Source organism: Panthera leo, chromosome C1 (assembly GCF_018350215.1).
Source record: "Panthera leo isolate Ple1 chromosome C1, P.leo_Ple1_pat1.1, whole genome shotgun sequence".
NCBI classification, from domain to species: domain Eukaryota; kingdom Metazoa; phylum Chordata; class Mammalia; order Carnivora; family Felidae; genus Panthera; species Panthera leo.
The window spans coordinates 99,550,842-99,565,573 of NC_056686.1; the positions used below are offsets into that span (position 1 = coordinate 99,550,842).

The window sequence follows — 14,732 nt, forward strand, 5'->3', positions numbered from 1 at the left end:
GCCTAATTTCCCTCCCCTTGAGTGTGGGCTGGACTTAATGATTCCCTTTTAACAAGTAGAATAGGGCGGAAATGGTAGTGTGTAACTTTGAAACTAGGCCATAAAAGGCACTACATCTTCCTCCTTGGCCTCAGTCTGGGGGGAGCCAGCCGCCATGTTGTGAGGACACTCAAGCGTTGCTGTGGAGAGGCCCACGTGATTAGGAGCTCATGCCAACTGGCTACTGCTTCTTATCTATGGTTGTTTATTAAACTAGATTTCAAGTTCCTGGAGGGAAGGGCTCGTCTTCCACTTGTTTTATCTCCAACCCTTGCATCATAGTACCTTGAAAAGGGAAGTATAGAGCTTTTCACTAAACACATTAATATTTATAGGTTGACTAACATTGGAGAGCTAATTGTTAGGTATCATCACCAATAAATAACACCAGAGGGAGAGAAAGTGAAAACTAAAAAAGGGTAGAAGCTAGAGGCTTCCAGATCTGAGTTTGTTGAATGTTACCCTATTGTACTATAATTTCCACTGGGAAAGTAAGTCCTATCTTAAATGCTGCTTTTACCCTAAAGATTGGCCTGATTTCCCATTCTCCTCAAATCAGCTATGCCTTCTCCCTCCTTCAAATGTCCATCTCTTTATTTGCATTTCTCCCAGGTGACCTCACCTAACTTACCTTGTGTGATAGCCAATCGTGTTCCTGTTCACCTCCACCCAGCTCCAGCATCCCTCAGAAGATCCTCAGATCAGAGGCTACCTTCTAATTCCAAATGCATCTCTAGCTATTTGTCCTCAGTGTGTATATATATATATATATATATATATATATATATATTTTTTTTTTTTTTACAGAGTTGATCAAAGTTTATTCATTTATTATTTTTCCCCTGATATTTAAATCCGCTTTACGAAGCTAAAATTTTTAAAAATACAAAATGCATCCACTTTATGGATACAGTATAAGGAATATTTTAAGTACTTTATTTTCTAGACTAATTTTAGGCTTATAGAAAAAAAATTACAGAAAGTACAGTGAGTTCCCATAGGATTTCTCTGACCCCTGAAAACATTTCTCTGTCAGCAAAGTAGCAGGGTACAAAATCAACATACAGAAATTGGTTGCATTTTTATACACCAATAATGAAGCAACAGAAAGAGAAATAAAGAAACTGATCCCATTTACAAGTGCACCAAGAACCATAAAATACCTGGGAATAAACCTAACCAAAGATTTGAAAGACCTGTATGCTGAAAACTATAGAAAGCTTATGAAGGAAATTGAGGAAGACATAAAAAAATGGAAAAACATTCCATGCTCATGGATTGGAAGAATAAATATTGTTAAAACGTCAATACGACCCAAAGCAATCTACACATTCGATGCAATCCCAGTCAAAATTGCACCGGCATTCTTCCCAGAGCTAGAACAAGTAATCCTAGAATTTGTATGGAACCACAAAAGACCCCAAATAGGCAAAGTAATATTGAAGAAGAAAACCAAAGCAGGAGGCATCACAATCCCAGACTTTAGCCTCTACTACAAAGCTGTAATCATCAAGACAGTATGGTATTGGCACAAAAACAGACCCATAGACCAATGGAATAGAATAGAGAACCCAGAGTTGGACCCACAAATGTTTGGCCACCTAATCTTCGATAAAGCAGGAAAGTATCCAATGGAAAAAAGTCTCTTTAGCATATGGTGCTGGGAGAACTGGACAGCGACATGCAGAAGAATGAAACTAGACCACTTTCTTACCAGTAAGATCTGCCCCAGCCTGCCTCTGTGGACCCTTCTCCCTCCATACCAGCCTCAAACTTTACCCCAACAGGGGAACGTGACTGGTGCATTAGTATCCACACTAGACTGCTTCTCCCCCAGCTGTACCTGCCCCTCTTCATTCCTAATTGTCTCATTTGGCCCAGCCCCGCCCAGCCTGACCTTGTCTCCTGCCCACTGACTTTTCCTACCCCTTTCAGCAGCTGCATTGACTGTTGTGCTCGAAAACATTGCATTGTGATTATCTGAGTAGGTGGAAGTTTCCCGAGAACAAAGGCTGGGTTGTTAACATCTTCGTTTGTGCAGAACTTAGCAAAGCACCCAGAACACAGAAGTACTAAACAAGTTGGATGGATGAATGGATGGATGGATGGATGGATGGAACGAGCAGAAATCTGCCTGATACTGTGGCCTGAAGCAGGCCAGTTCATTCTTGATGTATCTAGATGTAGCCTTGACCTAGGGAACGAATGTCTTCAGTGAGCCCGTCCTTGGATGATCTTGTCTTCTAGGGTGAGTTGGCCTGGGTTCAGTGCCAACTGTCATATTTAGGCATTCATTGACCATCCTTGGTGCCAGGCCCATATTGGGCAGATGAAGATTCACTTACATGTCACATGATGGTAGATGATTTTACTGAGCATTTACTAAGTACCAGATATTGTTCTAGGTGCTTTAAGTGAATTAGTTCATTCAATTCACACAGCAGTCTGATGGGGTACATACTATTAGTATCTCCATTTTGTAGATGAGTTAGAAAAGTTAACAAGCACATAGAGCTATTAAAAATAGAATCTGCATGCAAACCCAGGCAGCCTGGTTCCAGAGACTGACATTACCAGCACCTCATGTCTCCCCAGGTTCGTGTTTTCGGGGGGGTCCTTGCATTTCTCGGTCCCTTCCTCTCCCAAGTTGGAAGGACAGGTAAGGGCTAAGAAGAGAAAATTTCAGCTTGGTTTTTTTTTATTTAGTCAGTTATATTCCCTCGTGATTACTTAAGGATACGCAGTTAGCCAGGATGGGGTCTGTATTTTCTTCTTTCTATCTGTATACGTTTACTTACCCAGTGTAACTTTTCTCACCCAGATTTGAGTGATTAGCAAAAAAGTTCATGATGCAAACGGTTTTGCTCTGTGCAAACCATCTGTCTTTCTCAGTGGGCTGGAAACCACACCACTGCTTCCTCTTTACCTTTGTAGTGAGAGCACAGCCTTTGTCACTGGGTGTCTGAACAACTTCAGTGACACCGCCAGGAGAGGTCTGTACTGGTCCAAATGGCACACATCCTATATGTGGCATCTCTCTTTCTCCTTCTGAGTAAGTGTCATAATTGTGCCTGTCTCTGTTGTCACCGGAGCTAGTCAACAGGAGGCTGGTGGGTGGTGGAACAGGACAACTTGGTACTTAACGGGAAAAACCGTGCCACACATCTCTGGCACACGCAGTAATTTTTGACTTACTGATAATGGTTTCATGGTTTGCCTCAGCATCCTCGAGTTCCAGGGAGGCGCAGTGCTTGGTTGAGTCCCACAGACCTGGTCCCACTGTTTTGTTTGTTTTTTTTGTTTTTGTTTTTTTTTTTTACATTTGTCTGTGGGGCCAGTTCTGCCAGTTTTGCTGGTCCTGCATTTACCTTTTCTTCCTGGGCTAACCCATCCCTGGAGAGAGTGAGGGCCCAGCTCCCCAGACTGACAGGTGGCCTGAAGGTTTCTCTGATGTGTGAGCCTTGGGGATGTGGCTGGATGGAAGGAAAAGGCATTAGGGTACTTAGTAGTTTTAGGTTAAGCTAAAAGAAGGTTCTGGACATCACCCACGAACTGAAGCGGGGGAATTGACCTGAGGGACTGAGAAGGGGCCAAGAAGATTCACTGGGCTCCGCTAAAGGGCATATGGAGGGGCCTTAGCTATGGCCCAGGAGCATCGAAACATATTAGAACAGGGTGGAGGAAAGGGACATTTGGGGGTAGACTGAAAAGCTAATGGCCTGGGTTGGGAATGAAATCTTTCCAGAGCAAGTAGCAGGTACTGGTTTTGTGCTATGGGTTCCTTTAGCATCTGGTGAAGCCTAGAGAACCCACCTTAGCATCATTTTTTAAATGCCTAAAATGAAATGCATAAGATTATAGGGGAAGTCAGTCATGCTGAAATGCAATCATCAAAATATCTTTAAAGAGTGACGTAGTGATGTGTCTGCTTCTTTGCGGATTCCATAAGGAGATCTAGAGGTGGTCTGTCAACCACCAAACTTCAAAGTAGGAATGCGTATGAATCATATTTCAAGATATTTTCAACAACTGTAATATGATATGGAAATATCTATGGTTTGCTGTCTACATTCATGACCAAAGGAAATGCTGAGTTCTCATTAAGACTTGTGAAGATAAAGATGTAGTTTTTTGTTTTTCACTGGAGTTTATGGGCCCTGTGATCCTGTGTGTGGACCCAGGCTAGGAACTCCTGCTGTAGAGACTAGATTGTGTTAGTGTGGGGACTCAAGTGATGGTAGGGGAACTAAGTGCTGTGACTAAAGCATGGAGAGGCTACAGCATTCAGCACATTGGGGTGCTTCATGAACACTGGCTTGAACTGAACGGGGTACAGTGGATGTTGGATTGTGTGAGGCAAGGCTCAGATCTGGGGCCTGATGGGCAAGAGGTGGTCTGCAGGATTCATTACAAGAACCAGTTAGTTGCTGAGTGATGGGCACCCACCAGACTGGCTTGGCAAGCTTTGATGGCTGGGTAGTTGGATGGGGACCTTCCTATGTGCCCTGGTCACTTGTTGAGTATGAATCTTGGTGGGGTTTTTTTTTTTCCTGAGTATGATTCTTAAGTGTATGTGCTTTGTGTATTTGGCCTGTGTGTTTGGCCTGTGTATTGGGGAAAATGGAGTGTACATTGTGCAACAAGTCAGACGTTGCAAACTCTCTCACACGCTTTCTTTCTTTTTTTTTTTTTTTTTTTTCTGGTGAGCAGGCTGGAAGCCCTGGGTGAAGGCAGGTTGTAGGCAGGTTCAAAAAAGAGAAGCTGGAAGCTTTTCCTTAACTCATGTAAACAATTATAAATATATATGAGGTGTATATTTACTACTTCTTTTATTTTAATGTTTAGTATTTTTCTTATGAAAATTTTTTAATGTTTGTTTATTTTAGAGACAGAGAGACAGAGCACAAGTGGAGGAGGGGCAGAGAGAGCCAGAGACAGAATCTGAAGCAGGCTGTAGGCCCTGAGCTGTCAGCACAGAGCCCGACGCGGGGCTCGAACTCATGAGCCGCGAGATCATGACCTGAGCCGAAGTCGAACACTTAACCGACTGAGCCACCCAGGCGCCCCAATATTTATTATTTTTGAGAGAGAGAGCGGGGAAGAGGCAGAGAGAGAGTGAGAGGACTCAAAGTGGGCTCCGTGCTGACAGCACAGAGCCCCATGCGGGGCTCAAACTCCCTGTGAGATCATGACCTTTAACCAACAGAGCCACCCAGGCGCCCCTGTATTTATTTCTTCTAAATTCTGACTCACTATCCAGCACTCATTTTGTGTACAGCCATAGTTTTTATGTGAGAACACATAAATCAGGAAGTAACTTGAAAGAACTTTGGAAGCCCACGCTTTGTCCTTCCTTATACATATGGAGGGAAAATTATAAATCATGAAGGAAATTCAACCCTGATCAATTGACCAGTTGTGTTGTTTAGCAAATGTATACTTTGTCCAAATTATTTTTTTTAAATAAGCGTAAAGACCGATCGGTTCTGTTAGAACATGGTGCTAGATGAGGTGAATGTCATGGGTAGATGAGCTCTTGGACTTAGCTTTGCCTGCCTGATCCATCACCCCTCACGCTGACTGCCCTACATATAAAAACCACTAAGGTGGGAGGGAGGGTACTGGGGAGGGGCCGATTTTTTTTTTTTAATCGTACTGAGACTTTATGCATAGAAAAAAAAATGTTTTTGGTTGGAAGTTCTCTCAGCCTCCAAGTGTATAGGGTTTTTATACGTGTAAACAAAGAGATACTGCTTGTCTTGCTTGATGTTCTCCAGGTAGGTTTTGTGTAAAGTGGAATCATTTGAAGTTGCTGTTTTTGTGTGTCAAAAATGGTCAATTATGGGCCATTTTGTATGATTCAGCCTAACAGCTTCCATTTAAGTAATATTGTAGTCATAAATTTGGCAGTCCCGGGGATATTTTTGAACAAAGCCAGTACCTGAGAATTCTCTGTGTTTCAAAAGTGTGACCTCAGTGGAGTATGTCGGCACCCAGATGTGTGCCCATTAGGCAATGGGAATTTGAGCTGCCATGCAAAGATTTCTAACCCTCTGATTGGAAGAGAAAGCAACAGAAGAGCCCTCTGAAGTAGTTTACCCCTGAGGAGGAGGAGAGATGTGTACAACATATCCCACAGAGAATGTAATTATACAAGATGCTTCAGCGCATGGTCCCAATGCATAGCCATTTGAGTTGACCTCTGTCAGCCATTCCTTTCACATTAAAAATACCTATGAAACTTCCACACGGTTGCTCCACTTCTCTGAGAAAGCAGTCCCTTCCCACTCATGTTCTTGACCTCACGCCTCTACGAGGACCTTCCTCCATTCATCATCCTCTCTGGCGTCATCTATCTTTACCCCTCTGCACCTTCTCTGTCCTTAAACATGTCCTTCGAGCCCTCCCTGCTCCTCCCCTCTCAGCTACTCTTTCCAGCTGCCACCCTATGCTGCTTCCTGTCTCCACAAGACGTCTTGGGTAGTTTACACCCTTTCTTACCCTTGAAATCCTCTGTTTCTGCTCTATTGAAATCTCTTTTTACAAAAATTTCCACTGATATCTTCCTCATCAAATTAAAAAGACTGTGCCCTGCCTTTAGGGTCCTTACCCTCCCAGCAGCGCTCAACAACCAGACAAGCTCTTTAGTGTCAAGTTTTTCCTCCTTTGGTTTCCGAGCTGCTGTGTCCCGGCTGCTCTCCTATCTCCCTCACTCTTCCTTCTGTAGGTCTGTTCCTCATCCTGTCCCTGAACTAGAGAGACCCTCTAGTTACCTCTCTTCAGCCTTCCTCCTTGTATTCCCTATCATTGCCCAGCACTGTCAGCAACCGAATCTGCACCTGTGGCCCAGAACCCTCGGTGGTTACAAGCAGCCATTCACAAGAAGCAGTGAGAAGCAATGGAGACAGCCAGGGATTTGACATTTGCAAATCTGGGTTGGAGTCTGGTTCAACCATTTGCAAGTCTCACATTGCTAAATATGGGGATATCACAGAGTTCTTAAAAGGATTAGATTACAAATATTTTCCAAGTTGAGTAGACTTGAGTTGAGTAAGTACCAATATATAGGGGTTCCTGGGTGGCTTGGTCAGTTGAACCTCTGACCCTTTTTTTTTTAAGTTTATTTATTTATTTTGAGGTGGGGGGGTAAGAGAGAGAGGGAAAGAGAAATCCCAAGCAGGCTCTGCACTGTCAGCACGGAGCCCCGATGAGGGCTCAATCCTAAAACCGTGAGATCATGACCTAAGCCTAAATCAAGACCGGATGCTTAACCAAGGAACCCTGAGCCTCCGACTCTTGTTTTCTGGTCAGGTCATGATCCCAGGGTCGTGGGATCAAGCCCTGAATCAGGCTCTGTGCTGAGCATAGAACCTGCTTAGTATTCTCTCTCTCTCTCTCTATCTCTCTCTCTCTCTCTCTCTGTCTCTCTCTCTCCCTCTGCCCCTCTTCCCTACTTGCATGTTCTCTCTCTAAAGTTAAAAAAAAACAATAATAATTTAAAAAGTACAAATATATATATATTTAAATATTATTTCCAAATGCTTGCTGGATATCCTTCCTGTTTACCTAATGGTGTTCGAATTTTGTATTTTCAAATATCAAACACATTATCTTCTCCCTCACCCTTGAACACGCAACAGTCTCTTCCTGATACCCTTATTTCTATTAACAGTACTATTTCACCCTCGGTCAGCCTCACAAAACCTGCCATCATTTTTTATTTCTTCCTGCCTTTCATCTCCATCCACCCCTTCTACCTCCAAGCATCCAAGGCACTGAAAAACTCTCTAGATTTTATCTCCACAGTGGCTTCGAAATGACAGTCCCTTTCTTTCCATTCTTATTGCTGTCATTACTTCTTTCCCGGGCTACCAGAATTCCCTAATGTTTATTTCTAACTCCCATCATCCTACACAGCTGTCAGGCTAATTTTCCTAAGACCTTTCCAACACTTCCAGTGGATTCCCCAGCACCTAATCAGTCAAGTTCAAACTTTCAGACATGATAGTTAAGTCCTTCATGCTTTGGGCCCCAAATTCCTATCAACCTTGCCTCCTTCTATTAATCTTGATGTAACCCTCCCCCTGATCCAGTTTATCGCTCCTTAATTCCTAAACAAGTCTTCCAATTCCTACTCATACAATTTTCTCGTGAAGTCTCCCCACTTAAATTATCCTAATCTTTTTGATTCTCCAAATTCCACTTCTCATACCATCTCTCTCCCATAAACCTTCCCTGTTTCCCCCCTTCCTTCAAATTCCTCAGAACAGTTTTATCATCCCCTGTCTCAGAGAGATGACCACCACCCTCCTTGACTTATACAGTCACAAAGTTAAAGACCATCCCCATCCCATCTTCGTTTCTTAGTTCCTTGAAGTATCAGGAATACTATAAGTTGTTGAATAAATATTGGATTGGCAAATAAAGCACTAGAAAATGGAGTGCTAATTTTTGCAAGAAAATATTTCAGATGTGGTATCCATCACTGAAAAGTCATGGAAAATGTTGAAAAGTGTTGCCTAGCCACCAAAATAATATTGTGGTAACATGCCGTGTTAGAAACAGGTTAGTGGTAACTTAGAAACCATACTTCTAAAAGCAGTCTTTTTTGAGAGAGAGAATGAAAGGGGGAGGGGCAGAGGGCAGGAGAGAGAGAGAGAGAGAGAGAGAGAGAAAGAGAATCCCAAGCAGGCTCCACACTCTGCACAGAGCCTGATGCAGAGCTCAATCCCACAATACCTACATCATGACCTGAGCCAAAATCAAGAGTTGGATGCTGAACCGACTGAGCCACCCAGGTGCCCCAGAAACCATCCTTCTAAAAACATTTTTATTGTGGAACTATAACACATAAGGAAAGTTAACAAAACATAAACATGCAGTGTAATAAATAAGTAAAAAGTAAAAACCATGTGATCACTATCCAGGTCGTGAGCTAGAATATTGCTAGAAACACCCATCCCCCCTGCCACATGCCCCAGCCAGATCATAACCCTCTCTGCACACACCATCACTGTCCTGCCTTCCGTGATAACCACTTCCCAGCTTTTCTTCCTTTTTAAGTGGCTTTATCTGTTATTTTTCCATTTATTGAACACTCTGGTGTGGTTTTACCTGTTTTTAAATTTTTATATTCACTCTGTATATAGTCAAAAAGATTCTCAAGTATTCTGCATCGTTCATTAAACACAGTCATCCACAGTACAACCAGTCACAATCCATCCGCTTTCACTTCTGTGTAATATTCCATTTTATGGACATACCACAGTCATGTCATTCAGCTGTTGATGGACATATGGGTGCTGTCCAGACTGGGGCCACAATGAACAGTGCTGCTGTGGGTGTCCTTGCACAGGTAGCCTGATGCACGGGCACACATTTCTTTAAGATATGTGCCTAACCCAGCGGGCAACGTCTTGTATGTTTTTCGTCATTTACTTTCAAAAAAGTGTTCCAGCCTAAATCCCCATTCCTTCCCCCCCTCACCAAGAAGCTTCTCTCTGGGGACCAGATTAGAAGCAATATTCGTCCTCAGTTCTCTTGCAAACCACTCCGAGGCTTCAGTTATCCAGCTCAGTGCTCACAAAGAAAAATGTTGTCATAGACATGACAATTGCACTACCCATTTTTTCTCACGTAAACATAGTTCCAAGATGCACAATTCCAAGCCCTTTTTCTACAAACACACAATTTCTCCAATCACAGCAACACACTGTTTGCCTCTATTATCATTCCCTTACCGAAATCTTGACAGCACTCCTTTTGAGGGGGACAAAAGAGCAGGTGTGAGAGTACACTCCACTCTCAGGACTAGGCTGCTCAGCTGTGAAGGGGGTGGGGGTGGGGTTTACCATTGGAAATCGGGTACCGTTTTCCTGTAATCACAGACTAACTTGTTCCTAACCAAATACACTTTGTCAGAATGAACCCAAACCTGTATGTCAGTCCAAATGACTCATACTTAATGAGCACCAACACTCACAAATATTGCTGAAATGGGTTACTTGAGGAAGAAAATTAAATTTCATTTGGGCGTTCTTCTGTAAAGGCTGGATTTACACCTATTCAGTGTTGCACAAGTGTGAAAGAAAAATGGTGAAACCAGTGATTTTCAAGGTCCCTGCTAGGCCTTTAGTCAGTGTTCTGAAAATGATGTGAACATTAAAATTATGTTTTAGGAGATTCTGCGTTTTGACATATTCTGGGGTTCTTTGAACAACAACAACAGAAAAGTGTTCTGAGTTTCCATCTCTAGTGGAATGGAAATCCTGACATTAGACACTGAGGCTTCCTGGGGTCAATGCAGATAGCTTTCACCTGGAGGCTGCTGGCAGGAAAATGTCAGGAGTCACCCCTCTGGATGCAAGGAACTCTGTGGTTCAGTTCTGTGGCGCCACCACAGAATCCACTCTCAAAAAAATGAAAAAGGTGCCCATTCAAATGGAAACCATGCTTGCCCGTTTTAATCAATGTAACCTTCCCTTAACTGGCTTAGAATGTTACCAAAAGAGAGGCAGAATCAGTGTCTAGAAAATGGTGGAGTTGACAGTCTTTCTCCTCCTCATGTTCCTCAAGTAAACTTTTTTTTTTCTCCCCTGAATGGACAGGGGTCCAAATAGCCAGAAGGTTCCATTTCTAACCTAGGTAAATGGAAATAAAATGTGACTTGATATACATAAACATTTGGGATTTTTGCCATGATTCCCAGATCCCAACTGGACAACAGGCATGGTCCTCCAGAATTTCTATGAAGAGGCTAAAAGGTGCAATCTGGTTGAAAGGAGATACAGGGGGGTTTCACTTTTTTTTTTTTTTTTGCCAATTATCTACAGCAAGGAATGTATTTTATATACGTAATTACTATACATACAAACACAAATGTATCAAAATGAAAAAAGTTTCACGACACTGTATTTATCCTACTATGTTGCAGTGTACTCTGACATTTTCTATTGATTCTGTTACAATAAAAATAAAAGGGCTGGTCATGAAAAAAAAAAAAAAAAAAGATATGTGCCTAAGTCTGGCTGGCGTTGCCAAAAATGCCTCAAATGGTCTCTGTTGAGTAATGTTTTGGTAAGTAATAAGTTATGTTTTTCCTATATTTATGTTCTAACTTCCGTTCGAACATAATATAAATATATGACATCAACCGGGATTTATGAATAAATTGGCATATTTTCATTACTACGGGAAAATGCGTGTGGTGGATTGGAGGTTTGCTTGTTTCCCAGTTTTGCATTAAGCGTTCAGTCTGTGATCTGTAGTGGACTACATCAGATAACCACTTGCCGTTTCTCCCCGTTTTTTGTAGGGCCCCTTCTATCAGAATTGTGTCCATTCCAAAATTCCTATCCTCAGCCTTCTCATGGTCTCTGTAAGGCCATTTTTCCTTTCTCTCACTTTCTTCCACTCTAGTCTCCTTGACTTGCTGCTGTTTTTGTGGATTTGCAAAATTCAGCGGGTACTCTGCTGCTGCCCTACCTTCTTACGAACTCTATTCTGTTCGTTCCACAATCCCAGCAATTGCTGCCCATCGGACTCTTCTGACGTCTTTCCATCTTTCCTCTCGTCTTCAGCCCCCAGGCCCCCAGTGAAAGATTCAGCTCACCCTTTGGCACCTGTCATTAGCTCTTTGTTCTTTGTGGAACACAAACTAACCTTTGGTATTCACATGCTCCATAAACACAGACATTTTAATTTCTGCCAAATGCCGGAGTTTGAAAACGTGCAAAGAAAATGCTGCTATTTGGGGCGCTTGGGTGGCTCTGTCGGTTAAGCGTCCGACTTCGGCTCAGGTCATGATCTCGCGGTTTGTGAGTTCGAGCCCCACCCGTGTCGGGCTCTGTGCTGACAGCTCAGAGCCTGGAGCCTACTTCAGATTCTGTGTCTCCCTGTCTCTCAGCCCCTCCCCTGCTCATGCTCTGTCTCTCTGTCTCTTAATAATAAATAAATGTCAAAAAAAATTTTTTAAAAAGAAAGAAAATGCTGCCATTTGATCATATTCTGTCCTTTCACCCTAATGCTTGAGATGTGTGTCTCAACAGGCAGCATTCCTGAGTAGTCCCAACTGAAAACTTCTGGTAAGAGGAGAACTGAAGTGAATTTGATCCCAGATCCTGGTGGACTTGATGGGCCATCTTTTAGGAAGCTTTTCAGTAAGGCTGCAGTGGCTCTTTAAAAAATTACAAAAAAAAAAAAAAAAAAACAAAAACCAAACCCTCCCCAGTATAGAAAGGAAATGCCTCGCTCTTCAGATGCTAATTTTAGCTAGTCCTGCATCAGACCTGGCCGCGGGCTACAAATAGTTCTAACCAAGTAGCAAGACAAAGAAAGCTGGGCAGCATGGACAGCGTGGGCGGTACCCTAGACTTTGTCTCTCCAGCAATGTCTGTGAGGACAGCCTGACAGGCACCCGGGAATTGGAGTCTGGAGGAAGTACTTGCTGAATTTTCCCGTAAAATAATGTAAAAGGCGAATTATCATGCATTGTATTTACTTTCAAATAAGTGCCCTCAGATAACACTGGGCACTAAGCGTTACCAGTCATAACACGGGTGAAGCTGACTTTTTTTTTTTTAAGAGCCTAGGAATTACTGTGGAAGTTAAAGTTGTAAAAAACCCAATGAACTCATGAAGGCATTCCACTGCTCCTCAGCCTGGAGGAGGTGTTGAACATTTGAGTTGATTATAGCTAATAACCTGTGATCTCATTTACTAGAACTATAATACAGGGAGCTGTATAAGGTGGCACACGGGGGACCGGAGCACTAATCTATTTTTATTCCCCTTTCTTCCTCCTCCTTGCAAGCTAAGCTCAGCATTGGCCAGAGAAAAGTAACGGTCCAGAAAGGACCGCTGTTTCGGGCTGAAGGCTACCCTGTCAGCATTGGCTGCAATGTAACTGGCTACCAGGGACCTTCAGAGCAGCACTTCCAGTGGTCCGTTTACCTGCCGACAGCCCCGACTCGAGAAATCCAGATCATAAGCACCGCGGATGCCACCTTCACTTACGCGGTGTACGCGCAGCGAGTGCGAAGCAGGGGGATCTACGTGGAGAGGGTCCGGGGCAACTCAGTCTTGTTGCACATCTCAAAGGTCCAGCTGAAGGATTCTGGAGAGTATGAGTGTTACACACCGAACACGGATAAAAAATACTACGGCAATTACAGTGCGAAGACTAGACTCATTGGTAAGCTGTTTGGCCTCCTGCGCCTGCCGGTCCCCCGACAAGCCAGACCCCCACCATCACGATGCCTTGCAACGTGACGTGCCTTCACGTTGTGTCAAGCCCTTTGGCAAGAGAGCCCTCGCGGCCCACTGGATGTGTTGCAGATTGGTCACAGATCAGTATCCCACATTCTCTAAAACTCTCAATTCATCTCTCTAGTCAACCTTGCCATGAAGATATAGATAGTGTATAAGTCTCCGAAGGCCTTGTCCATAGCTAGCTGCAGGTTGATCAGACAGAACTGTGAGGGTTCTCCCCAGGCCAAGTCTCTTCTTGGAGGGAGAACATTAACTTGGTAAAAGAGCTGGTATTAGCACGATCAGTGATAAGTCATCAACGTGGAAATTATGATTCCCCAATTACTCTCCTCTAGCATATTTACGTAGAGAGAGAGGTTCATAGTCCTTGCAATGACCACATTGCCCCTTTGCCTAGAATATCTTAGCACCCGTCTTTCAGTCTAGCCAACTCCTACATATGCTTGTGGACCCAGCCTAGGTATTCCCTCTTCTGTGAAATCTGTCCTGTCTCAGGCAGTGCTCCCATATCTTTGTTTCCTCCTTATGCTCTATTCACATCACTATTGTTAGCACTCACCCAGGTTATGTGATATTTGGCTCCTTACATGACCCCTACCTCACCCAGAGCTCCGTGAGCACAGCTACCTCGGCCCCCAGCACAGTGACTGGGACTGAGTAGTTGCTCAAGCAGTATTTGTTGATTGAATCTAAGTGTTGCTTTCACATAAGCAGAGGCTGTGTGATTTCCCTTGAGGAAAAACACGATGATAGGTGAGTAGGGTGATTATCAAAATTGTGGTAAGGGTTGCATTTTGGCTCTGGGTGATAGATTATAAGAGATTATTTCAGGGGCGCCTGGGTGGCTCAGTCGGTTAAGCGGCCAACTTCAGCCTCAGGTCATGATCTCACGGTCCGTGAGTTCGAGCCCCGCGTCGGGCTCTGGGCTGATGGCTCAGAGCCTAGAGCCTGCTTCCGATTCTGTGTCTCCCTCTCTCTCTGCCCCTCCCCCGTTCATGCTCTGTCTCTCTCTGTCTCAAAAATAAATAAAACGTTAAAAAAAAATTTAAAAAAAGAGATTATTTCAGAACTTTACGAAGAAGCAGGTTAAGTAAGGCGTAAGGAAGTGAAGCGACTTGCTCCAGTTCCTGTCGTCAAATAGGGACAGACTCAGGATGAGAATGTAGGTCTCCTAGCTCCCAGTGCTTTTCCATCTTAAATACTCCGTGTCTAAGTAGCTAAATTGGTCACAGCCTACGCTAAAAATGTAAAGTCAGGGTCAATACATCACCGAGCCATTAGTTTTGCCAAGTTCCATAGGCTATGTGTACAGATGCCAATGTTCCCCTTGGCAATAGGGAAGGCATATGGCTGGTGGAAAACAACTCAAAGTGTGTGCTTTACAGATGGTGGGTCAGGGCACCATCTTCGTTTAAGGAGGCTTG

General features: G+C 43.5%; 1 protein-coding gene across 1 annotated transcript in view; it reads left to right on the forward strand.

Annotated features, from left to right (window-relative positions):
* Window positions 1-2,959: 2,959 nt before the first annotated feature.
* CD101 (CD101 molecule) overlaps window positions 2,960-14,732 on the forward strand; it is a 37,158-nt gene continuing 25,385 nt past the window's right edge. Inside the window, exons 1-2 of the mRNA XM_042953584.1 lie at window positions 2,960-3,091; window positions 12,851-13,231. Coding sequence (XP_042809518.1) covers window positions 3,049-3,091; window positions 12,851-13,231 — 424 coding nt within the window. The 5' untranslated portion in view covers window positions 2,960-3,048. The remainder of the gene's footprint in view (window positions 3,092-12,850; window positions 13,232-14,732) is intronic.